At 52.9% G+C, this 25,927-nt stretch overlaps 1 protein-coding gene across 3 annotated transcripts in view; it reads left to right on the top strand.

The window, feature by feature from the left end:
- Positions 1 to 25,927, top strand: part of NCKAP1L (NCK associated protein 1 like) — an 83,511-nt gene that overhangs the window by 9,165 nt on the left and 48,419 nt on the right. For all 3 annotated transcript variants that reach the window (XM_032781184.2, XM_032781186.2, XM_075061047.1), the window contains exons 2-11: positions 11,407 to 11,517; positions 12,607 to 12,699; positions 13,851 to 13,907; positions 14,765 to 14,907; positions 15,280 to 15,370; positions 21,605 to 21,742; positions 22,177 to 22,225; positions 23,242 to 23,398; positions 24,611 to 24,667; positions 25,395 to 25,491. In XM_032781184.2, coding sequence (XP_032637075.1) covers positions 11,407 to 11,517; positions 12,607 to 12,699; positions 13,851 to 13,907; positions 14,765 to 14,907; positions 15,280 to 15,370; positions 21,605 to 21,742; positions 22,177 to 22,225; positions 23,242 to 23,398; positions 24,611 to 24,667; positions 25,395 to 25,491 — 993 coding nt within the window. The remainder of the gene's footprint in view (positions 1 to 11,406; positions 11,518 to 12,606; positions 12,700 to 13,850; positions 13,908 to 14,764; positions 14,908 to 15,279; positions 15,371 to 21,604; positions 21,743 to 22,176; positions 22,226 to 23,241; positions 23,399 to 24,610; positions 24,668 to 25,394; positions 25,492 to 25,927) is intronic.

Here is a 25,927-nt window from a genome sequence, read left to right on the forward strand (position 1 = left end):
CCTAGTTCTGTGGATCCAAGCATGACTACGCCACTGTGACAATGCTGCCTGTAGGAGCCAGCTGAAGTCACTCAGTTAGGGAGAACTACAAACAAAATGGGGCAGACAATAATAGAGTTGGAAGGGACCTCAGGAGATCATCTAGTCCAACCCCCTGCTCAAAGCAGGGCCAATCCCCAGATTTTTACCCCAATTCCCCCCCCAAGGATTGTACTCATACCCCTGGGCTTGGCAAGCTAGTGCTCAAACCACTGAGCTATCCCTCCTACCCTCAAAAGCTGGTGGATATTCCAATACTTATATTTACCAAGCCAGCACAAAACAGCTCCTGTATTACTGTACCTCACTAGTTACTCAGAAGTCCAAACAACGTAGTTGCCTTAAAATGCCTCTGCCCTCCATCCAAACACACGTCAGATAAGATTTTCAGTAATCATCATCATCATCATATCTCATCATATAAAAGAAAAGATTCTTCCAATCCCAAAGGATCAGCCACACACCCAGGTCCAATTATAACTTAGATCTTACCCAAAATACATACTTATAGCCAATTCTTATTAACTAAGCTAAAAATTATTTAAAAGGAAAAGAGAGAGTGTTGGTTAAATGATCAGTATACATACAGACTTGAATTCAATCCTTGAGGTTCAGATACATAGCAGAGGTGATCTTGTAGTTGCCAAAAGTCCTTTTAGATACAGTCCATGGGTTATAGTCCAATGTCCATATTCAGGATGACTCCAGTCAGTGACTGGGGATCTCAAACCTTATGGCTTAAGGTTTCCCCCTCTTGAAACCCAAAGCAGATCTGAGATGAATAAGGATCATGTGCCAGGGTTTTTATACGTTTCCTGCAGCCTTTTGGCCTGAGAAAACAATAGGCTTAACTTTCCTTCTCCTAAACATCATGGGAATTAGCACAGGATAATTTATCCATTAAACAGTTCAGATACAGGTGACCAGAACCTTCAGAGAGACACACAGACAATAATACTATTTCACTCGTGTCTTCCTAAATGTTAATACTCCTTTTTTGATCTTTGAATCAAAGCTATAGCAATAGACAAGACTTGTTTGCTTACATCACAAGACCTGAGCAAACATCTACCCTTCTGTCTCTAACACTACAGGCTTGCAAGTCAAAGCTCCATGTATTTACATATTTTCCTAACCAATCTCTAAAGTTCCACAATGGGTCAGGTCAGTCTGTGAGTTAATTAACTCTTTCTGGCCCTGTCACCTTCCAATGAGATATTAGATAATTTTTTTCACATCTTAGCTCATAGAGGCAAGAGTCCACTCACAACGTCACAGGTGCCAAGTGGCTGTCACAGACAGGATTGTTTTGGTAGGGTGCTCAGTGAGTGTCACACCCAGGATTGTTCTGGCAGCGTACTCAGGGGGTGTCACACTGGATTGTTTTGGTGGGGTTCTCAGTGGGTATCATACACTGGAATGTTACGGTACAGTGCTCAGTGAGTGTCACACCCAGGATTGTTCTGGTAGCGTACTCAGGGGGTGTCACACACTGGATTGTTTTGGTAGGGTTCTCAGTGGGTATCATACACTGGAATGTTAAGTGGGTGGCAGACATTGGGATGTTTTGGTCGGGTGGTCAGGGCGTCACACAGGGATTGTTAGGTAGGTGCCCAGTGGGGTGGCACACATTGGATGTTTTGATTAGGGTGCTCGGCGGGTTATCAACACACTGGTGTTTAGGGTAGGTGCCCAGTGGGTGGCCAACCCACTGGATGTTTCGTGGTGGTCAAGGTGCGGTGTCACACAGTGGGATTGTTAGGGTAGGTGCCAGTGGTGCACACATTGGATGTTTGATAGGTGCTGCTGAACGGGTATCACCTGGATTGTTAGGGTAGGTGCCCAGTGTGGTGGCACCACATGGATTTTTTGTATAGGGGCCACGGAGTGATCACACACTGGATTGTTAGGTAGGTGCCAGTGGGTGCACCATTGGATGTTTGGTAGGGTGTAGTGGGTGTCACACAGTGGATGTTAGGGTAGTGCCTAGCTGGGTGGCACCAGTGGATTGGGTTTTGTAGGGTGCTCAACGGGTAATAAACATACTGGCTGGTTAGGGTAGGTGCCACAGTGGGTGGCACACATTGGATGTTTTTGGGTCGGGTGGTCAGTGGGTGCACACATGGAGGTTTTGATGTAGGGTGCTCACGGTATCACACACTGGATTGTTAGGGTAGGGGCCCCAGTGGGTGCACACAGTTGGATGTTTGGTAGGGTCAGTGGGTGTCACCACACTGGATGGTTAGAGTAGGTGTCCCAGTGGAGGTGGCAGACATTGGATGTTTTTGGGTAGGGTGGTCCAGTGGGTGTCACACAGTGATGGTTTGATAGGGTGCTCGACTTGGATCACACGCTGGATTGTTAGGGAGGTGGCCCAGTGGGTTGGCAGACAGTTGGATGTTTTTGGCCTAGTGCGTGGTCAGTGGTTGTCACATAGTGGTTGTTTAGGGTGAGCTGCCTAGTGGGTGGCCAAGTTTGATTTGTGTTGCGTAGGTGCTCAACGGGTGCACACACATGGGATGGTTAGGGAGGTGCCAGTGTGGGTGGCACACATTGGATGTTTTGGTCGGGTGGTCAGTGGCAAAGTTGGTGTACACACTGGAGTTTGATAGGTGCTCAACCGGGTATCACACACTGGATTGTAGGTAGCGTGCCAGTGGGTGCACACAGTGATGTTTGGTAGGGTGGTCAGTGGTGTCACACACTGGTGGTTAGGTAGGTGCCCAGTTGGGTGGCAGACATTGGATTTTTGGTAGGTGGTCGAGTGGGTGTCACACGAGTTGATGTTTTGATAGGAGGTTGCTCGAAGCGTATCACACACTGGGTTGTTAGGGTTAGGTGCCCAGTGGGTGGCAACATGGGTTGTGGTATCGGTGGTCAGTGGTAGTCCACACAGTGGAGTTAGGGTAGGTGCCCAAGTGGGTGTCACACACAGCTACTACAGCACTTGTATGAGGTGAATAGAAAAATACTATTTCTTTTGTTTATCATTTACTAAGGGTACTGCAAATATTTGTATACAAATAATAACGTTACGTGAGCACAGATGCACTTTGTATTTTGGTTAGACTGAAATTCAATGTATTTGAAAATACAGAAACATCCAAACTACTACATTTAATACATTTCAGTTGGTATTCTCTGATTGTTTAACAGATTATAATTCTGATTCATTGCAATTAATTTGTTTGAATCAATCGCATGAGTTAAGTGATTTTAAATAGGGTTGTCAATTAATCACAAACACCAAGAAAATTCCACATTTTAAAGTTGAGGGAAAAAATGAGTCTCCTGAGATATCTCGGGGCCACTGCAGGCAGGAAAGGAAAATAAACAGGCACAGGAGCTCTGGGCAGCTCTTCCTTTTGAAAGAAAGTTGGAGGGTCAAATCTTTTAGTCTTTCATGAAGTAAAACTTCTATTGCCATCAGTGCCTCCACTCATAGATATTCATCATCATCACTCCCATAACTGCACTGATCGTTGGGACACCATCACTGATGAGCAATCAACCAATTGTCTCCACCCCTGAAGTTTGTATGTCAGTGCTTGAGTCTCTGGGAAGTGCATTCCTGATCACTCTTTTATGTTGTTGTGATAAATGAAGGGCAGGGTAGAGGGGGGTAAGAGGGCAACTCCCTTTCATGAACACCCAGCCAGTCAGTAGCTATAAAATCCCTCTTAGTAGCTGTTCTCTAATTGCTGTACCTGTAAAGGGTTAAAAAGTCTCACTACTATGCATAGGTAAAAGGGAGTGAGTGAGTATCTGGCCAAAAGAGCCAATGGGAAGGCTAGAACTTTTAAAAATTGAAACATGACTCCTTTTTTGTCTGTCTGTTGTTGTTCTCCCGGGAAGAGGCAAACAGAACAGAGTTATGCTATAAGAAGCTTGGGCCAGGTATAAAAAATCATCAGTATCATGCCTAGAAACTACTGATTTAAAATCCCAGATATGTAAGTAGATCTGGAAATGTCTAGGAAGACGCGATTAGGTTTATTCCTTTTTTTTGTTATAGCTGGTGGATTCCTCTGTGCTCACCCCAGGTGCTTTTGTTTTGCTTGTAACCTTTAAGCTGGATCTCAAGAAAGCTATTCTTGATGCTTAATCCTTGTAGTTGCTTCTTTAAAATCTAGTAATAGCCTGAGTTCCCAGATGTATTTTCTTTCTTTTTTTTATTAATAAAATTTACCTTTTTTTAGAACAAAATGGGATTTTTATGTCTTAAGAGGTTTGTGCATTAGCTGGTGGCAAAAGCTGCTTTCCTTTTTTTCCCTTTCTCAGCTCTTCCCCAGAGAGGGGTTGGGTGAGAGGGCTTGAGGGTACCCCAGAGGAAGGAATTCCCAAGTGCGCCTTCCTGGGCTCTCAAAGGGGTTCTGCACTTGGGTGGTGGCAGCATCTACCAATCCAAGGTCAAAGAAAAGCTGTAACCTTGGGAGTTTAATACAAGCTTGGAATGGCCAGTATTATTTTTTAAAATCCTTGCGGGTCCCCACCTTCTGCACACGAAGTGCCAGAGTGGGGAATTAGCCTTGACATGACCGTTGTTAATCCATCTCTTCTTCTGTCTATCTCTTCTTCTCTTCCCCTGTGCTGTCCCTTGGAGGATGATCTTGGATAGGTCAGATGATCTTGTTACATGGCCGTAGCACTTCAGCTTGCGCTTCTTCACGGTCATCAGGAGGTCTTCATCTGACCCAGAGCATTGGGTGATGATGTTGCGGACCTCTTCATTAGTGACGTGGTCGAAGTAGGAGATGCTGAGGATTTTACAGAAGTAAAATCTCTGCTACCTGTATTTTCCGTTCAAGTTCTGCCGTTAAGAGTCCATGTCTCTCATGCATACAGAAAAATGGAGATGACCAGTGCGTGCAGCAGTTTCAGTTTGGATTCTGGGGAGATGGTCTTATTCCTCCAAATTGGCTTTAGCTTTGCCATCATTGCTGTTGCTTGCGCAGTTGTTGCCTGAATTTCAGCCTTGGATCCTTCATCAGTGATTATTGCCCCCAAATACTTGAACTGTTTCACTATCTCCAGCTCTTGTCCATTGATCGTGATATGTGAGCTAATCCCATCACGTCCTCAGTTTGGCTTTCTCTGCACTGATTTCCAGGCCATATTTTGCGGAGGTTTCATCCAATCATTTCACAAGGTTGGCAAGTTCATCTTCGCTGACTACCAGGCCATCAATGTCATCAACAAACCGAAGATTTGAGATTGTTCACTCCCCAATGGTGACTGTGCATATGTGATCTTCTAGGGCATGAGTCCTTATGTGCTCCAAGCAGATATTGAACAGTGTGGGTGAAAGAAGACAGCCTTGCCAGACCCCAACAGTGGTGCAAACCCACCCTCCTATTGTGCCATTGACAAGAACTGCACTACTGGCCTTGGCATACAGTTGTTTAATGGTAGGAATAAGCTTATGACCAACATTGTACTTCTTCATGGTTGCCCAGAGAGCTTCGTGCCATACTCTGTCAAATGCCTTCTTGAAGTCAACAAAGACCTGGTAGATGTCCTGCTAGTGTTGTAAGTACTTCTCACATAGAACACGAAGGTTGAAAATCTGTCCTGTGGTGGTGCTTCATGTAGCATTGGAAAGTCATCCTCGCCCGTTGAATCTGGGCTGTCTAAGACACTAGGATCTCCATTTGTCTGGTGGTTGTACAGATCAGAGCAGTAGTCTGTCCACCTATTGATGATGTTCCTTTCTTCTGTAAGACTGTTCCCTTCTTCGTCTTGAGTTGCATTAGCTTTGGTCCATCTTTCCTTCGTCAGATCTTTTACAACCTGGAAGGCTCATTTGCCATTTTTATTATTAATACACTCTTCAAGTTTAGAGCATTGTTTTTCAATCCATATCTCCTTGGCCACCTTCATTCCTTTTTTGATCTTTCTGCCAATCGTCTGTATTTATCAGCTCCCTCAGTGCTGTTCTTGTCTCTCTTAAGTTCTCGTCTAACATTACACTTGAGTGTGACCCATGGTTTTGTCTTCTTACGATGTTTCCCAAGGATGTCCATTGCTGCCTCATTCATTACAGCGTTGAAATTGTTAGTCATTGTTTCTATGTCTTCCTCTAGAGCAAGCAGTGTGGCAAATTTTCCGCTGATCATTGCTTGGAATGACTCTGCCCTGTTTCAGTCTCTGAGTCTTTCTAAGTCAAACTTGGTTCTGGTGAACTTTGGCTTGACAATTTTCCTTAGCCATAGCCAAAAATTTAGCATCACAAGCTCGTGATCACTTCCAGTATCAGCAACAGGGAAGCTCCTTGTTTTAGCTCTGTTAATCCCAGAACAAAATTGGTTTTGCACCATGATGTAGTTGATCTGGCTGTGATGTAGACAATTAGGTCCATGCAATGTTGATCATCTGGATGCTTTATGTGCTCCTAATGTGTTTGCAAGAACCAGATTGTTATAGCTGGCAAACTCCAAAAGTCTCAATCCTCTCTCATTGGTTACCACTTTACAGAAAGGGCCACAATAATCTCGCCAATCTGCCTGTGTATCAGTACCCACTTTAGCATTCCAATCTCCTTGTACAATCAGGATATCTTTCTTGTGTATCTTATTGATGATGTCTTGGAGCTGATTGTAAAAATCTTCAGTTTGCTCATCGTCATAGTCTGTTGTAGGGGCGCAGACTTGTACCACTGTGATATTAAACAGTGCTGCCTTTAGATGGATGGAAATAAGCCTGCTGGACACTGGGCGGCATCCCAGTACTCAGTTCTTAATCTCTTTATGCACAAGAAATCCTACGCCATTGACATGTTTGTCCTCTCCACTGTAATAGAGCACATGGCCTTCCTCTGTTAGTACCTCTCCAAAGTTCTTTCATCTGACCTCAGAGATTCCTAGGAGGTGCCAGGTGTATTGTTCCATTTCGTATGTGAGTTCCTTCAACTTCCCTATTTGTCTCAATGTCTTTGTGGCTATGGTGATGTTATCTCTTCCATGGATCCTCTTTGTTGGGGTTACACCAGTAGTATACTTGTCGCGTCTTCCCTGCTGGGAGACAGACGGCGCAGTCATTATTAACCCAGGCTGTGTTCAATCTGGTATGGACATTGTTGACTTGCTCATCATATGGTGTGTCCTGGGCAAATTTCTAACCTGGCGGCTGGGGCGGCTCTAGGCACCAGCAAAGCAAGCATGTGCTTGGGGCAGCCCATTTGCAGGGGTGGCAGGGATCCAGCATGGGAGCTGAGAACCAACAGGAGGTTCTGGGAGCTGTTGTTCCTTGGTTAGCTCCCTGCCTATAGAGCCAGCCCCAGAGCAGGGAAAGAACTACATTTCCCAGCATTCCCTTGGCACTACCAACTGGAAAGGAAAGGGAGGTGGGGGACCTTCATGCGGCAGGCAATGCTGTGAATGGAGCTGCCTTGTGAAGGGGGGTAGGGACGACCATATTTTAACATTCAAAAAACAGGACACTCCATGGGGGGAGGGAGGTTAGCCCCACTGCTGCCACCATCCACTCCTCTGACTGCCCCCACAGAAAGCCCAACCATCCAACTTCTCCCTGCTCCCTGTCCCCTGATCACCCCTCCTGGACCCCTGCCCCTCAATTGCCCCCCAGGACCCCACCCCCTATTCTAAGCTCTGCTGCTGTCCTCTGCCCCTGATTGCCCCTCCTGGGACCCTGCCCCTAACTGGCCCCCCAGGATTCCCACCCCTATCTAAGCGGCCGCTGCTCCTTGTCCCCTTGGTCCCTGGGTGACCCTAATCTTTTCGCTCCCCAGGACCTCACCCCCTAAGCCATCGCTGGTCCTTTGTTCCTGATTCCCCTCTCCCAGACCCTGCACCCTTGGGCCCAACCCATCTAAGCCCTCCCTCCCCTCTTGTCCCCAGACTGCCCCTCCTGAAGACCCCCCCTAGAACCCCACCCCCTACCTGTCCCCTGACATAAACCCCTGGGACCCCCATGGCCTAACCAACTGCTGCGCTGTCCCCTGACTGCCCCCTCGAAAGCACTGACCCAGCTAACCCCCCCTTTCTCCCCTGCCCCTGACTTGCCCCCCCGACCCTCTGCACCTTCCAACCCCGCGAACCCCCTACCCCTTCTCCCAACCCCCAACCCCCTTACCGTGCCACTCAGACCAGCATTAGAAACAAAGAGTGAAACAAAAGAATAATAGAGGCACCTCAACTTTTCCTCATTTATGTAGGACAGTCTTATAATATGCATCCAGATATCCTCCAGTCACACAAGCTGAAAATTGTTCGACTTTACTGCAGTTCTGTAACCAAATGGGACTTGATCCTGTCTGTGTTCTGCGCACATCTAAAATTCCTGCTGAATGATCTGCCCTGGGAGCGTTACCAGTGACCCAGGGCTGTGGCGGAAGGAGGATGCAGGTGGGAGAGGAGAGAGCCCAGGGTTGGGGTGCCAGGAGGTGTGTGGGGGGGGCAATAGTGAGGTGGGAAGGAGGAGCCCAGAGCTGGGGCGACAGGGGAGTGCGGCAGGGAGCCCAGGGCTGGGACGGGAGGCAGACAAAATTTTTTTTGCTTGGGCCGGCAAAAAACCTAGAGCCGCCCTGCCTGGCGGAGCCCATCCCTCTCCAGACAGATCCTTTTAGTTGCCTCTTATGACATGCAGGAGAGCAGTCATAAGAGTCCCCTGGACCCACAGGGGACTCATAGATATTAACATGTGCTGAATAACTATACACTTTGTTGTCAGATGTTAGCTGCATGTGTGTTCACTCTGCATGCTGCAGTGGCTCTGGCCAGATAGTCTGTACTGCAGACACCAGTTGAACTGCCCAATAACCACAGACCTATTAGTAGCGTAGGCACTCGGGCAGGTTTCTTGTGGACGAAGCACAGTAATAACATCCGGCAGATTATAAGGGGATAATAAAACACATGTGTCCGTGATCACGGATGCAACCAGTCAGTGGCAGACCTTCCACTGCCCCCTAGGCTGACCACCGACGCTCACTCTGAGATATCTCTTTGTACTTGGTATTGAGATGTTCTGGTACCACCCTTCTGGAATGTGTTTGTGTGAGTGTCCTGTGCCTAGCACTTCTCATGTGTGTGTTTTTTGCAATTCCAGCTCTGTTCTTGCCAGATTCTGTGAGCCTGTACACAGGCAGAGCCTGACTTCTGTTCACAGCATGACTTTTGCTAACTTTGCTTTATATTAGCAGGGCCTGACTACCACTTTAGTTCAGGCCTCAGATCAGGCCTCTGATCCAAAGTCTTATGTCTCAGGCTCTCTACTACACGCTTCATACTTAAATATCTGAGCCATCTTATCCAGGGCTACACATTTTATACACATTGGCTCAGGGGCTACATTTTCTGGCATATTCTGAACATTACTGAGCACCCAGATGGTGCCCAATGAATAATACAAATCATGACAATAATTGTCAACTTTATGGACTCTGTGGATGCAATTTCTGTTCTTTGTTCTGGAACTGGCCTGGATTCAGCTGAAACCCTAAGAATTTGAGACATAATCTGATACTCATTCAACATTTACTCATTCCTTCCTTTTCTCAAAATCAGAACAAAAAATGACAAAACAAAATGGTTTTCAGTTAAAATGTAAAATTGCACAGCAGCCATTGTGCTGCAACCCAGCCTGGGGCAGAACCTGCCACCCCTTGGGGCCTAAGTGATCGCCTCTCTGACCTCTGTGCTGCTTGTCATGCTGTCAACCATGACTCCTTCCCAATCACCTGGGACTGTTTGCTAAGTCTTGGAGGACTGGTCTTATTGGTTTTGCTCCAATCTATCAGAGTCCTCTCTTTTGCAGCATGGAGCAGAGAGCTAGGCTGGGCCAGTGGATAGGGAGTTAGCCTTGGGAGACATGGGTTCTACGCCCCCCATGAATTGGGTAACCAGACAGCAAGTGTGAAAAATTGGGATGGGGGTGGGAGGTAATAGGAGCCTATATAAAAAAAAGACCCCAAAATCAGTACTGTCCCTATAAAATCAGGACATCTGGTCACCCTAAATGGGCTTCCTGTATGACCTCAGGCCAGTGCCTTGGGGACAGAATTTCAAAGGTTTTTGGGTTCCCAAAGATGCATCTAGTGGGGTTTACAAAGCACCAAGCCTAGGCGCTTTTGAGAATCTACGAGGTGCCTGATACCTTTGAAAATCTGCCCTTTAGTCTGTGTGTGCCTCAGTGCCCCACCTGTACAATGGGGATAACAGCACTGCTCGACCTCGACGAGGCTGGGAGAAGAAAGAGGTTAGACATTGTGAGGGACTCAGGTACTATGGTGATGGGGCCACATAAGTACCAGAGGTAGAGTGGGAGCTTCTCTATACCGCTGCTATCCCTTCCCTCAGTTTTGGCCCCTTATTTTCACCTATGCCCTCAAACCTACATCTTTTCTGAATGTGACCTTGGCTTAGAGGGCTTGGCTATATGTCTTCTGAGTCCCCTGTTCTCTCTTCATAGAATCATAGAATATTAGGGTTGGAAGGGACCTCAGGAGGTCATCTAGTCCAACCCCCTGCTCAAAGCAGGACCAACCCCAACTAAATCATCCCAGCCAGGGCTTTGTCAAGCCTGACCTTAAAAACCTCTAAGGAAGGAGATTCCACCACCTCCCTAGGTAACCCATTCCAGTGCTTCACCACCCTCCTCGTGAAATAGTGTTTCCTAATATCCAACCTAAACTTCCCCCACTGCAACTTGAGACCATTGCTTCTTGTTCTGTCATCTGCTACCACTGAGAACAGCCAAGCTCCATCCTCTTTGGAACCCCCCTTCAGGTAATTGAAGGCTGCTATCAAATCCCTCCTCACGCTTCTCATTCTGCAGATTAAATAAGCCCAGTTCCCTCAGCCTCTCCTCGTAAGTCATGTGCCTCAGCTCCATAATCATTTTCATTGCCTCCACTGGACTCTCTCCAATTTGTTCCAATCCCGCCCCCCATCTAAGGACTTCCAGATCCTTAATTAAATTACCAGCCCTGTCTTATCTTAAGCACTCTGCCTCTGTTTGTAAACAGAATCCTGACTCCCTGCCCCAGATGCACAAGCTGGGAGCAGCACTTCTCCTCTGCCAACTCACATTCCACACTCATGCTGTGCAGTGAAGACCTCACCTCCTGTAGGCTAACTGGCGCCCCTGTGGCAGGTCAGGGTCGAGGGGCATTGCCAGAGCTGGGATGGTGGGTGGGGAAGAGCCCAGGGCTGGGATAGCAGGGGCTGTGGGCACTCATTGAGGACCATCACTATTGGGCACGGGATAGATTTCTTTGGCAGTCAGGTGGTGCCTGTTTGGGTGAGTGCAGGGACAGTTCTGACGGCAGACAGCAGGAGCCCCTGGAGCTGTCCCTGCCCTGCCTGGAGGCTCATCCCTGCTGACGCCCTGGGGCTTTCTCTGTTACAGACATGCTCAGACCCCAGGTCCAAACCCGCTTTCTTCACCGAGAAAACCATGGAGCCCTCCATCAAATACATCAACAAGAAGTTCCCAAATGTGGACGCACGGAGCAGCACGGTGAGCAGCCTCCCTCAGCCCCAGGCTCAGGCCCTGCCCCATGGTACGGCTCTCATTTAGATCAGTACAAGCCTCCTGCCCTGACACAGCACTCGGATACATACAGCCTCCCCACCGCCAGCGTGGCGCTCAGACTTCTACAGGCACCCCCTCATGCTAGCACGGCACTTGGATCCATACAGCCCCCACCCCCGCCGGTGCGGTGCTCGGATCTGTACAGGTCCCCCGTTCCGGCACTGTACTTGGATCTGTACAGGTCCCCCTCCCTCCCACTGGCACAGTGCTCAGATCCATACAGCCCAACCACTGCTGGTGCGGTGCTTGGATCTGTACAGGTCCTCCCTCCCCACTGCCGACACAGTACTTGGATCTGTACTGGTCCTCCCTGCTGGAGCGGTGCTTGGATCTCTACAGGTCCACTTCCCTCCCACTGGCACAGTGCTCAGATCCATACAGCCCAACCACTGCTGGTGTGGTGCTTGGATCTGTGCAGGTCCTCCCTCCCCGCTGCCGGTACAGTACTTGGATCTGTACTGGTCCTCCCTGCTGGAGCGGTGCTTGGATCTCTACAGGTCCACTTCCCTCCCACTGGCACAGTGCTTGGATCCATACAGCCCCACCACTGCTGGTGCGGTACTCGGATCTGGACAGTTCCCTCTTCCCCCTGCCAGCATAGTGCTTGGATTCATACAGCCTCACCACTGCCAGCGTGGCGCTTGGATCTGTACAAGTCCCCCCTCCTCCTGCTGGCGCAGCCCTCAGATCTGGACAGGTCTCCCCTTCCCCCTGCCAGCACAGTGCTCGGATCCATACAGCCCCACCCCCTGACGGTGCACTGCTTGGATCCGCACAGCACCACCCCGGCATGGGGGCTCTCAACCCAACTCCAGCTTGAAGGCTGGAGATGCTCAGGGATGAGTGTGCCAGGGCACTGTGTCCAGCCCTGCATGTGTCAGTGATCTCTGTCCCCAGTGGTGAGGAGTTGCGAGCTGGTTCCGTGGCAGGGCTCTGCGTTCTCAGCCACACAGCTGGCTCCCCCCATGGCCAGTCAGGGTGAAATCTGCTCCCCATGTCTGTCCTTTACTTTAGCAACACCTGGGCCCGGTGCACAAGGAGAAGGCAGAGATCATCAAAGTGCTCAATAGCTACTACCAGTCTTTCGTGGACGTGATGGAGTTCCGGGTGAGAACCTGCAGGGGGCATCGCGGCCCTGGGGAGATGGCGGGTGTGGGCCAGTGGCTGGGGGCATGGAGGCTCTATGCTCTGCCTCCTGGCTGCACTCACTGGCCCTGCTGGGAGGTGACTGTCCCTGCCAGGCTGAGCCGGCAGTGCAGCCAGGGCTGGTCCCGGGAATTGCTTCAGTCCCTTTGGAGTGGTGCGAACAGCCAGGCCAGGGCCTGCCCCGGCCGGGCTCCCTCAGGACCCACTTGCCTGGAGGGGCACAGACAAGCCCCTGCCCAGCATCCCCCTCTACTTGGCTGAGACTGGTCAGGTTTCTGCAGCAGTCCCAGGAGGCTCAGCTCTGCAGAGACAGGTGGGGCCCCACAGGTGGTGCGAAGCAGAGACTGCCCAGAGCTGGAAGTGCACTGGGGTCTGGCCAGGGGGCAGAGAGGAGCTGGCAGGTGGGGCCAGGGGTGGAGAGGAGCTCTCAGCCGGCTGGCAAGCAGGTTGAGAAGAGCAAGTAGTGGGTGTGAGGGAGCCAGCGGCTGGCAGGGTCTTGGGGTGCAGTGCAAGCGGAGCAGGCTGGGGGCCCCTTCTGAGCATGGGCCCGGCTCCATGGTGCCACTGTAAATCCAGGACTGAGAAGGGTAAATCCGTTGAAGACTGTTGGATGCCCAGATGCTGTGCTGATGGGCACACATGGGGGATGCTGGACCCAGCTCTCACCTGCTTTGCACCAAACTGAGTCGGTTCATGAGGGATGGAACAGCTGCTGCTTAAACCTGCTGCCCGTGTCATGGAGGCTGCCTGGGGCTGTGGCCTTGGCCTTAGCTTCCACGTGAGCACATCCCATGACTCATTCCAGGCCTGGAGTCTGCATCCCTGCACCCTGGGCACCAGTTACACCACGGCCTGTTGCTCCTGGAGCAGAAGGGAGCATTGGGGAGACTCTTTACCCTATTGTAGGTGCCAAATCTTGGGTGAGGAAGCCACCTGCCCTCCTTAGCGTACCCAAGGCTTGTACGTGTGTAGCAGAGCCCTCAGCCCCTGCTGACACAGCCATCTGTCCTGGAAAGCCGGGCCCGGTGTGAGGCTGCTGGGGCAGAGGCCTGGGGGAGGGAGAATCACAGCTGGGGGCTCTTAGGTGCGACTGACACAGCTTCCCTTGGCAGGACCATGTGTACGAGCTGCTGAACACCATTGATGCCAGCCAGTGCTACTTCGACATCGTGAGTCCTGGGCAGGTCCCCTGGCTGCAGCACATGGGCAGAGGCACAGCAGGCTGCAGGGGTGGTGCATGGACAGGAGGCTGCAAGGGCAATGCACGGGGAGGGGCACAGCAGGCTGCAGGGGAGATGCATGGACGGTGGCTGCAAGGGGCGGTGCGTGGGCAGGGGCACAGTGGGGACAGACTGCTGGTGTCTCTGCTTCCCTGGAGAGGCAGGAAGATTGTAGGGATGATGCACTGGGCTGGGAGTCAGGGGATCTGGCTTTGAGTCCCAACCCAGCCACAGATCCCTGGTGTGACCTCTGGCTAGATCCTCAGGTGCTTGGCTAGGCACTGTCCCCAATGGTGCCTGCAGCACCTGCCATCTTCTCTCAGCCTCTCTGGACCCCAGCTGCCCACTGGCAAAGTAGGGATAATCCTGAGGGTAAGTTACCAGAGGCAGAGCTGGCCTCTCGCTCTGTGTCCATGCAGCACCTGGGCCCCGATCTCCGGTGGGCCCGTAATGCACTAAGCACTGTCCCACCCTGTGGGGACTGCTGTTCCTCCGGGAATGTTGCGCGATACCAACAACCAGCAAGGCTGTGTGCAAAGAGCAGCCTGGGGGGTGCTGGGCTGCGGAGTCCCACCGCATGCTTGGCTTTGCAGCTCTCCTTTCTGCAGGACCGTCCATCTCCATGCGCTGCATGAATTGCATTGCAGGGCACATCCCCTCCAGCAAGGGGCAGCACACACATTCCCCCCCCCCCCATGCACATGCAGACACATGCAGAGCAGGGCTCATCCCCTCCAGCAGGGGGCAGCGCTTGCACATGTGTTGTTCCTGGTCACTGATGCCCCCCACTACGCTGCCCCCCACAGCATGTGAACTACGACCTCACCAAGAACTACCTGGACCTGGTGGTGACCTACACGTCTGTCATCCTGTTGCTGTCACGTATAGAGGACCGCAAAGCCCTGATCGGGATGTACAACTGTGCCCACGAGATGATCCAGGGCAGCGGGTGAGAGGGAACTGGGGGATGGGGACTGAGGGGGGTTGTGCAGGAGAGGGTGGTGCACACAGTGCTGGGCTGGGCCACGGGATGAGTTAACCAGTGGGACTCCCTGCTGCAGGGTATGTGTGGGTCAGAGGGCTCCAAGGGGCATGTATAAATCCCAGAGGTAGTGCCCATGTGGAAGAGTGAGGTGCACTGGCAAAGCCTGCAAGGTCATTTGCCATGAGGTGCATGATCCAGGCATTGCATTGCAGTTTAGGGAGGGTGCACAACCCCGGCATTGGGGGGCAGTTTGCTGAGGGGTGCATGACCCAGGCAGTGGGAACAGTTTGCTGAGGGGGCATGAACCAAATCTCTGCCCTTGCTGTCCCCATGCAGCGACCCCAGTTACGCTCGGCTGGCCCAGATGGTGCTGGAGTACGACACCCCACTCAAGAAACTCACAGAGGAGTTCGGGCCTCACTCCAAGGTGAGTGACACTGGCAAAGGGCTGTGTTCATGGGGGGAGGGGCTGGCTGGCACTAGTGATAACCACTGGGCACAGCGAGGGGCTGTGGACTGGGGGAGGGAGTGGCTGGCACTAGTGATAACCACTGGATGCAGCAAGGGGCTATGGACCAGGGGAGGGGATGGCTAGCACTAGTGATAATCACTGGGCACAGCGAGGGACTGTGGACCGGGAGAGGGGGTGCCTGGCACTAGTGGTATCTGCTGTTCCCAGCTGTCACTGCATGAGAGCAGAGTCCGGGCTGCATGCACGGTCTTGTGAGAGGGTGCTCCCTGCCCGCCCCTCACCCCTGGCCTTTTCATTGGGCCCCTGCCCCATGAGTCTCCTGGCCCCTTCCTTTCCTCAACCTGATACGACTGCACACCCTGCAGCTGATTCATGCTGAACCGCACCTAGGGAACAACTCTACACACTCGTGCTGCACACATTGCACTTCCTCACCCTCGTGTCCTGCCCCGATATCAAGTGACTGGATGAGGAACCCCAGTGGTCCAGCCTTTACTTCACCTTGGTTCCTTGGCCTGCCAGGGACATCGGTTGGCTACTCCTTCATGGAGCCTTGAGCACAGGCGTGTACCTGGCGTGGCTCACCTCCATCCTGATGCCTGTCCATTTTGCAGTGTGAGGGAGACCCTGACGCTCACCTATCTGCAATATGCCAGGTTGCAGCCCCTTTTCCGGCTCCTTCAGAACCTCCTGCTGAGGTTCTGGCTGCACTTTTCCCCACGCCTCTTCATATACACACACCCTGTCTGCAGCCCCACAAAGTCGCGAGACCTCCTCAGCAACCTCCTCCTGGTGCTGGCCAAAGTGCCTGTCTACAGCACCAGGAGGAGGATGCTAGACGAGGGGGTGCTCTGCGACAGTGGGTCCTATTTCCGTTCCTCCCTTGTCTCATGCATCTGGGCAGAGTTCCTATGGGTGGAGTCTACTGGCTCTCTAGACACCTTTGAGGAGCAATGTGTGCTGTCCAGGGTACTCTGCTCAGTGTCCCCCTCTGGATCCCTGCTTTTGAACCTATGACCCTGTGATGAGCTCCTTGGGGTGCAGCTTGGAACTCTGGGACTGCTGTGCCCCCTTTGGTTTCTGCAGCCTGGGAGGTATAGACAGTCACACCTCCCCCCTTAGGTTACTGCAAGACGGTTGGTCACTGACTAACTCAAAGGCAGTTTGTGTTATGGTTCTTTTGGCATCCAGCCATTCAGGCCATGAGGTGGCGTGCCTCAGTTTCCCCATTCACACACAGCAAACCAGGTTTGTTATGGTTTCTTTGCTGTGATAAGCTTTAAATCTGCTTACAGGTATTAACTGAGGACTAGTGTTACCATAAGCCAGGGGTGGCCAACGTGAGCCTGAGAAGGACTCACAATTTACCAATGTACATTGCCAAAGAGCAACAGTAATGCGTCTGGAGCCCTTGATCAGCCCGCCCCCTGCTCCCAGTGCCTCCCACCCGTCAGTAGCCCCTCCGATCAGCACCTTCCCTTCCCTCCACATCAGCTGTTCCCTGGCATGCAGGAGGCTCTGGGAGTGAGTGGGGAGGAGTGAGGGCACGGCAGGCTCAGGGGAGGGGGTGGGAGGGGGCAGAGTGGGGGCAGGGCCTGTGGGGTTGAGCAGTGAGCACCCCCTGGCACATTGGAAAGTTGGTGCCTGTAGCTCCAGCCCCAGAGTCGGTGTCTATACAAGGAGCCGCATATTAACTTCTGAAGAGCCGCATGTGGCTCCGGAGCCCCAGGTTGGCTGCCCGTGCCATAAGGTTTAATGTCAGTAACAAAATTCTTATCCCAAAACTTAACATTAATACCAATTTTTTTTTTATCACAGATGGGTGTTTACAAGTATCTTTATGATACCACACCTCCTGTTCAGATAGAGTAGTTTGAGGTTAGTTTGTTCGGTACCCAGAGTGTCCTTTGACTCTCTCCCGTGTAATCAGTCACTGGTTTTTCTTTCCCTCAGCGTTCCCCTCTGCGTGGGCTCTTAATTTAATTATGTTTCTAGGATTTTAATGTCTCAGGGTCTGGCCAGATAAGGGTCCAGGTGGATCCTGCACACTGGCTGGCCCTTTGGGGGGCTACCTCCCAACCCCAGGACTGTACATATGCAAAAAATCCAGTTTCCTTTTTGGGGTTACCCAGTGTTTTCCCCCTCCCAGCTCTGAGTCCTTCCCTGCCCCCTAGAGGGCTGTGATCTGTGTTCTCTGGGCTAGGTGTGTTTACCTTTGATCAGATTCACCTTTTCCCAGCAGCTTTCCCATAACTGCTCCCTGTCTCTCACCAGCCTAGGGGAAAATACCCTCTTCTCTGTCAGTTGGGTTATTTCTGCTCTCACAAATTACCACCTGGCAATTTTCTGGTCTCAACTTCTCTGCCATCACAGGCATTGGAGCTGCATCTTGGTTTAAAGAGACAGTTATGTTTCAAACACGTATCAGAAATAGCATTCTGAAAAACTGGGACTTGGACTGGGGTAGAGCCGGGTTTATCTCTGGTTCAAGCTGCAACTTGCTGACAGCTAACAACCTGGATAGTTCTCTCCTGGCAGGCGTTTACACCTCCATCCCTTGCTGATGTGGTGTTGCCTCCAGATGCAGTGCGGGAGTTGGTCTCAACCACCCTCCCACCTGGAAGCATGTGGCTTCTCCCTGCTGCAGAGGAATCAAGGAGACTGTCTCCCATTCTCTCAGCAGTTCCTGCGATCTTACCCTTTCCCTTGGGGATCCCAGCATAAAACTCATTCTTACTGTGGGTAAATACCTTAATCTGAGGTACACAGAAAAAATCATTACCAAGAAGCAGGTCAACTAGGAGGTGTTCCACTACCCCCACTCTCAAAACACTTTCCAAATCTTCCCACACCACATGGGTTTTAGCTAGTGGTACAAGGAATCTGCTTTCACGGACCCCACAATCTCTGCCATTTGGCCAGGTAACTTACTGGCCTTTGAGACCACACTCTGCTTAACCGGAGAGATCTGGGCCCCTGTATCCCTCTGCCCCAAGTACTCCCTGCTATTAATTTCGATAATCTAAACATGCTCCATATCTGGTTCTGCAGAGGCTAACCTCACAAAACCAATATGATACTTTCCAATTGCTTGGGGGGTTTCTGTGTTGAGGACAGCAGAACTAACATGAGCTGTTGGTTGCCTGCTTCCTCGTAGCACAAGGAGTTTATTCCTCAGATTCTGGTTGGACTTACATTGATAGTACCTTTTGGGCTCTCCTGCTTTTACAGGATGTTTGGGACAAGGGTTAGAGGAATGGTTTTGGGGAGGTGAGTACTCAGCCTTCCAGCCTCCTCCCTCTTGCTAGGGATAAAATGGGATTTTCCCTTCCCACCAGCTTTAAACACCTCTTTCAGTGGGTTGTTTTCAATAGATACCTGGGTCCATTCAAAGGCATCAGTGAGAGACGCCATCTCATCCACAGACTTTACATCTTTGTCCCATAGATACTGCTTTACATCAGCCTTACATGTGTCTAGGAAATGCTCTGGAGCAACAAGCTCCAGCATTCCCTCAAAGCTTGTTAACACCTTTGCCCCTCACCCACTTTCCCATCAAATCTTTCATTTTGTTCTCATATTCCCCATTACTCCTACCAGTATCCCTCTCAGCATTCCTAAATTTAATGCTGTTTGTTTCAGGGGAATCTGAAACCTTCGCAAAAGCGTGTTTTTAAATTTACAATAGTCTAAAAGCATCCTCAATAGGCATTTCATTTAATACATTTAGAGCTTTACCAGTTAATTTTGCAATCAGGACAGGAACTCTCTTAGCCTCAGGGATCTCATGCACTGCACACAGCCTTTCAACGGTGCTCAGATATTCAGCAATATTGTCTGCCTCATTATATGCAGGACATAAATGGTCCCAATTGTGGATTTTTGGAGTGATGGGAATTGCTGGGACTGGTGGGTTCTGGTTCTGCTTCTCTAGCAGGTTCACTTGGTGTTTTTGCTCTCTCTCGCTCTTTTCCCACTCTCCTTTATCTCCAGTTCTTTCAGGTCCAATAGTCTCTGGTGCTCCCTCTCCTTTTCTGCAACCTACAGCTTCAAAAGCTCCTTCACAATTGCTTCACTGCTTTCACTCATTTTCCTGATTTTTCTATCCCTACTTCCCTTGCCCAAAATAAGCAAACAGAAAATAAACCGGTAGCCTCCTCCTGACTCCCCTTAGCCACCACACTTAAAGCCTTCACTTAAAACCTTTACACCAGTGTACGAAGTGCAAATCTTGCTCAGTACAACAAACTGTGTATTTCACCCTGCTCACTGGGCCACTGTGATGAGATCCCTGGGGTACGACCGTGGGACCGCTGTGCCCCCTTAACTCTCTCCAGCCTGGGCTGTCTCTCACAATGTCTTGTTAGTGACCAGCAGTAAACCCATCCAGGTGCTGGTATCACTCAGCACAACAGCATGTGAAGCCCCACACCCAGCTAGATTGCTTGGATGCTCCCAGAGCCACTCACAAATCACACAGAAAAAGGGACCAGAGCCAAATCCCCACAGCTCCCAGCACTGTACCCCAGGAATATACCATCTTGCACTGCTCAAGATGAGCTATGCAGATTTATTAATTGGTTCACCACTTCATTAATGGAAAGTGGATATACACTAGCCTTTGCAAAACCTGAGCAGATTTGCCACACACTTCATACAAACTCACTGGTAAAGATAAACAATTAAACATATTTATTGACTGTAAAAGGTAGCTTTTAAGTGATAGGCAAAAAGTCAGTTAGTTACCAAAAGAGAAAAAAATATAAGCACGCAGTCTAAACTCTCAATCCTATTAGACAGGGCAACATCTAGCTTCAGCAGTTTTTCTCACTCCACTGGATATTGCAGTCCATAGTATACAGATTTCCTCCTTGAAATCTGGGCCAGTCCCCTCAGCTGGAGGCTTCAGAGTGTCCTTGATGCCTGCAGTGTAGGTGAGTGAAGCCCAATATGTCTGCTTTATACCTCTGTCTACTCTATCTGTCCATTCTGTCTGTTTTATACCCTCAATCCATGTGCTTGGGGAACACAAGTCCAGGCATGTCTGGGGGGCACTGCTGAGTCTCCAGGCAAGGTTGAGCAATTCTCCTGGTGTGGCCTCATGCAGGTGAATCACTGAATTGTAGCTCCCTTGCTGGACAATAGTTGTTGATGGGTTGTTTGAAACCCTGCCCTGGTGCTGGTTACTTTTCTTGCTGTTGCTTCTGGAGAGCTAATGCCTGGTTGATTCCCCAACTTACAGCATGTTTTAGTGACCACCATACAACACAATTTTTGTAACTTCACATGCATTAATGATACACATATATGGATAGAGAAATGACTTTCAGCAGATCATAACCTTTCTCCGGATACCTTACAAGGCCTGCTTTATATGAGTATACGAAAATGAAGAATATGGGGGTTACAGGATGCTCCCTCAAGGTATAGAACAGCAGTTCTCAAACTTTTGTACTGGTGACCCCTTTCACACAGCAAGCCTTTGAGTGCGACCCCCCCTTATAAACTAAAAACACTTTTTATATATTTAACACCTTTATAAATGCTGGAAGCAAAGTGGAGTTTGGGGTGGAGGCTGACAGCTCGCAACCCCCCATGTAATAACCTCACACCCCCCCTGAGGGGCTCTGATCACCAGTTTGAGAACCCCTGCTATAGAATGTCACAGACCCCCCACTCCCGACTCTGTTCTTCCTGAGTTGTCCCCTGCACTCAGCTGAACCCTGGGTTCAGTGGCTCCTCCTGTAAGGTTTGGGGAGGGGTCTTTAGATCTGGACAGGCTTGTGCCCACCTGCCACCTGGAATTCAATAAGGCACAGCTGGCATGCAGTTGTGCCAGCTTGGCCTGGTGTGCATGTGAGGGGCCGGACACTGCTTGTGGGGCAATGTGTGTGAGACCGGAGGTGTGGTATAGACAGCTCCTGGCTCTTTCCAGATTCGCAGCCAGGGGCAGCTGAGATCTGAACCTGCCCCAGCAGGCCTGGCCCGACATCCAGCCCCAAACCTAGCTCCACATAATGCTTTATGCCTGGCCCCAGGCCCCCTATGGTGCTATCCTCACCTGAGAGCAGCACATGGTTACGGGCCCATTTCTGGCCCCCAGCATTCCTTCTAGGAGGTTGTGTAGTTGTAGCTGTGGCTGTTGTACTGCTGCTGCTGCCCCTGCTAACTGCCCCCTGCCCCCTCCAGGCCGTGACCAGTGCACTTCTGTCTCTCCATTTCCTCTTTGTCCGGAGGAACCAGTCGGCCGAGCAGTGGCGCAGCGACCAGCTCCTGAGTCTGATCAGCAACTCAGCCACCATGCTGAGCCCAGCCAGCTCGGATGTTGTGAGTCTGGCCTTCCGGGGCCTGGGGGTGCAGAGCTCAGGGGGTGTTGCCTGCAGGACACTGTATGATGGCTCTGCCCGCAGCTGGCTCACCCAGCTGAGGGGATCCCAGGGGGCTGGGACAGAGCCCTACCCCTTGTCCAGCAGTGTAGGGACCAGTGTAGGGACTCCCAGCATGCATGGCCGATCCCTGTCTGTGGGGAGCGAGGGCAGCTGCCATGCCAGGGTGCCTCTTGGTGCAGCCATTCAGGTAGGACCCGGTGATCCCAAGTGCTTGGCCATGGAGGCTGGGGGACTGGGTCAGCTCACAGGGCCAAGGGGGCAGTGAGGGTCAAGAGCCAGGACAGCGGCTCTGCCCCAGTGTCTGTTCCTAGTGGCAAGTGGCTGGGAAGGGCCATGGAGAGCAATGCCGAGGAACGGCCCCTCTCTCCACAGATGGCCTGCGAGTACCTGTCACTGGAGGTGATCGAGCGCTGGATACTGAGTAAGTCACTCTGCGCCTGGTGGGAAGGACCCTCGGGGGGGCCATCCCCCACCTGGCATCCACCCATCCCCATACGCACCCTTCACAGTACAAGGCCCCCAGTGTGGTGGGCAGGCAGTTGGCAGGGAAGGGTTAACACTCATCACATCACCTGCCTGGTCCTGCGGGATCAGGCAGGTCCCACCTCTCTGAAAGTTACAAGCACCAGAGACCAGAGAATGCCCAGCCCAGCCAGGAGCCCGGCCCCGGAGCCCTGCCCAGCCCTGGCCATTACCTCACACTAGCAGCCCCAATCTGGGGCCTCGGTGCTGGGGATCGTTGCCCCTCTTGGCCCAGCAGCACCCGCGTCTGCTGACCTCTGGATGCCTGGCAGTGCCTGCTCGCCCCCTGGTGATGGGAGGGGGCAGGATGGGGAGCTGGGGCTGGCGGCTCCTCTGTGCCCCTTGTGCCCCTGACATCCCCCTCGCTACGCCCCTTCCCCTCCTGTACCCTTGTGCCCTTCACCCCTGCCACCCATGCCCTGCCACCTACTGTATCCCTGACATGCCACACCCCAGGGTCCCTCGCCCCCTGCCGACTCAGCCCCAGTGCCCTTCACCCCTGCCACCCATGCCCTGCCACCTACTGTATCCCTGACATGCCGCACCCCAGGGTCCCTCGCCCCCTGCCGTCCCAGCCCCAGTGCCCCTCATCCCTGCCGCTTCCTCCCAGTGCCCTGCCATGCACCTGCAACCCCACCCCCTGTGCCTCCTGACCCCTGCTGCCCCAGCCCCTCACCCCTGCTGCCTCCTCCCTGTGCCCTGATACCTACTGTATGCCTGCCATGCCCCACCCCGGGGCCCCTCGCTCCTGCCACCTCGCCCCTGGTGCCCCTCGCTCCTGCCACCTCCTCTCCTGACCTGCCACATTCTACATCCCTGCCATGCCCCTGTGCCCCTTGCCCCCTGCCGCCCACCCCCTGTGTTCTTCACCTCCCTGCTGTGCCCCTGACCCCTCCCCTCTGCCCTTCCCTGCAGCTGGCTTCCTCCTGTGCCACGGCTGCCTGAGCTCGAACCCACAGTGCCTGGAGCTGTGGAAGCTGGGCCTGCAGGGCTCGCTCTACATCAGCCTCATCCGCGACGACGCCCTGCAGATCCACAAGGTCACCGAGGAGTTCTTCGGCAGTCTGAAAGGGTAACAGGGCGCTGTGGGGGCAGCAGGTGGGGGGTGCTGGCATGCGTGGGGACTGGCATGGGCATGGAGGGTGGCTGCTGGGGCAAGGCAGGTTAGGGGTGGAAGGCAGGTGGTGGGGGCAGGGGGCGTCTGGCAGGGAGGTGGAGCATAGCTGCTGAGGGCAGGGCAGTGGCAGGGAAGCAGTGGGCAGCTGGTGTGGGTGGGTGGCTGGTGAAAGTTGGAGGGGATCCCCACCAGACTCAGGGGAAGGACAGGGAGCGCCTAAGTGACTAGTACAGTGTCCCAGCTCCCAGGATCGGTGCCACACCCCAGCTTTGGGACAGGCCCTTGGAGGGACCCCTTTAATGTGCTGGACCCCAAAGTGGTCCACTTCCTCCAGAGCAGCCATGGGGCCTCCCAGCCTCCTGAGACTGACCCTCGGGGGTCCAGCCCTCCTGCCCCACCCCGGGAGCTCTGCTCAGCAGCTCCCTGAGCCAGGCTTCTGGTGCCGCTGGGTCCCCTCGTCAGAGCTGCCCCTTCCCCATCTCCCCCAGCCCAGCTGTGTCCCCTGGAGCCCAATACTGGAGTCCTCAGCAGAGCGACCCAAAGGGGAAAGCACAGGCTGACCTGGCCAGGCCGGGGCCCCAGGGAGCTCCTTTTTCAGGCCTCGTGTCTCCCTCTCTGACTTCCTCCTTTCCTTAGCTCCCAGGGGCTGGGGGTTCCTTCCAGCAGCCAACACTCAGTCACTCACCTCCCCCCACCCAGACCTGCTCTCCAGGGGAGCCTGCTCCTCCCACTTGGTGCTGGGCACAAGGTGTCACTGTCCTGGTGACTGGGCTTTCTATTGAGATGGGTCAGCCTCAGCCAGACTTTTAGTGACCTTCAGGGTCAGCTAGCCAGGCAACCCTCCCTCCCTGCCTCATCTCTTAGCCAGCCCTGAGTGCAAACTTAACCCTTGACCCCTTCACAGGGTAGCAATGCACAGTCTGGGGGAAACTGAGGCACGTACAGGTGTCAGAAATATTACAGAAAATTCCCACTTTGTCACATGCAGCAAAGTCTGTGCTGGAGTCCAGTGGGTTGGGGACGAGAGGGGGCTGAGCTGCACTGGGGGCTGTGCCAGGGGATCTGCTTCAGGGGGCTGCACTGGGGGCTGTGCTAGGGCTTTGCCAGGGCTCAGGGCTGGCTGGTGGCTGCCCTGGTGATCAGCACTCACTCTCACCCCCTCTGCAGGTATGGGAAGCGGGTGGCTGATGTCAAGGAGTGCAAGGAGCACGCTGTGGCGCACAGGTAAAGGGTGCCTGGGCCTTGAGCACCATTCACAGCTGGGTCCTGGGTCATCCATGGGGACGGGGGTTAGTGCTTGTGGTGGGGAGGTCCCCTTGGCACTGGTCAGTGCCCATTGCAGTGTGGGCAGGGCAGGCGTCCAACACGCCTCTGCTAACACACAGCACCTCGTGCTGCTCCAGTCCTGCCGCACTGCCCTACCCATGCCCCCAGTCCTCCCCCACCTCCCCGTAGTCCCTGCTATCCCAGCCCTGGGCTCCTCCACCACCACCCTACCAGTGCTTCCAGTCCCGCTCCGCAGCACCTGCTATCCCAGCCCTGGGCTTCCTTCCAGCTCTTACAGTGTCCCCAGTCTCCTCCCACGGCCCCTGCTATCCTAGCCCTGGGTTGCCCCCCAGCTCTGACAGTGCCCCCAGTCCTGCCCCATAGCCCCTGCTATCCCAGCCCTGGGCTCCCCCCCAGATCTGCCAGTGCTCCTCAAGCCCGACGCATGGCCCTTGCTGTTCCAGCCCCACACTGGTTTCAGGGATGAGAGATATTTGCCCATCATTACTCCCCTGATGTGGCTGCCCCACCCAACCCCCCTGCATGGCCTGCTGTAGCCGCATCCACGGTGGAGTGAGCAGCCTTGGACACCCTGGTGCTGGGCCGGGCTGTGGGGTGGGCATGGAACTGGGGTGGGGGTGGGCAGTGCAGTGTCCAGTGCAATCACCTGCCCCCCCTTGCACAGTGGCCAGTTGCACCGGAACCGGCGGGCTTTCCTACGCAACGCAGTGCGGGAGCTGGAGGCGCTGCTGAGCGACCAGCCGGGGCTGCTGGGCCCCAAGGTGAGGGGGCAGGGCAGGGCTGGAACTGAGAAGGGGAGTGAGCGTGTCTGTGTGCATGCGTGTGCATGTGTGTGAACATGTATGGTCACTGTGGTGCCATGTGTTTTTATGTCCAGTGTCCCTCTGCCCCACATCCTGCCTGTCACACTGACAGGGAGTGCTCCAGTCTCTGCCCTGCAGTCCCACGTCTGGGGGGACAAGGGGTCTCACCCGATGGTCAGACCATGCAACGCTCCTCCAGTTCCAGCAGTTCCAGATGGCTGGCGAGTCTCCCGCTGTGAAGGGGACGGAGCACAGAGCTTGCTCCCTCTCGTCTCTTGTTCAGTCCCAGTCAGTGTCTGAGCTTCAGGCCCTCGGCCGAGATGTCCCCCGGGGTTTCTTTGTCTTGGGTAGGCTCAAGGGTGCATCTTCCCTGGGCAGCGAGGCAATGGGCTCA

The sequence above is a fragment of the Chelonoidis abingdonii genome, chromosome 26, assembly GCF_003597395.2.
Source record: "Chelonoidis abingdonii isolate Lonesome George chromosome 26, CheloAbing_2.0, whole genome shotgun sequence".
Taxonomy (NCBI): Eukaryota; Metazoa; Chordata; order Testudines; family Testudinidae; genus Chelonoidis; species Chelonoidis abingdonii.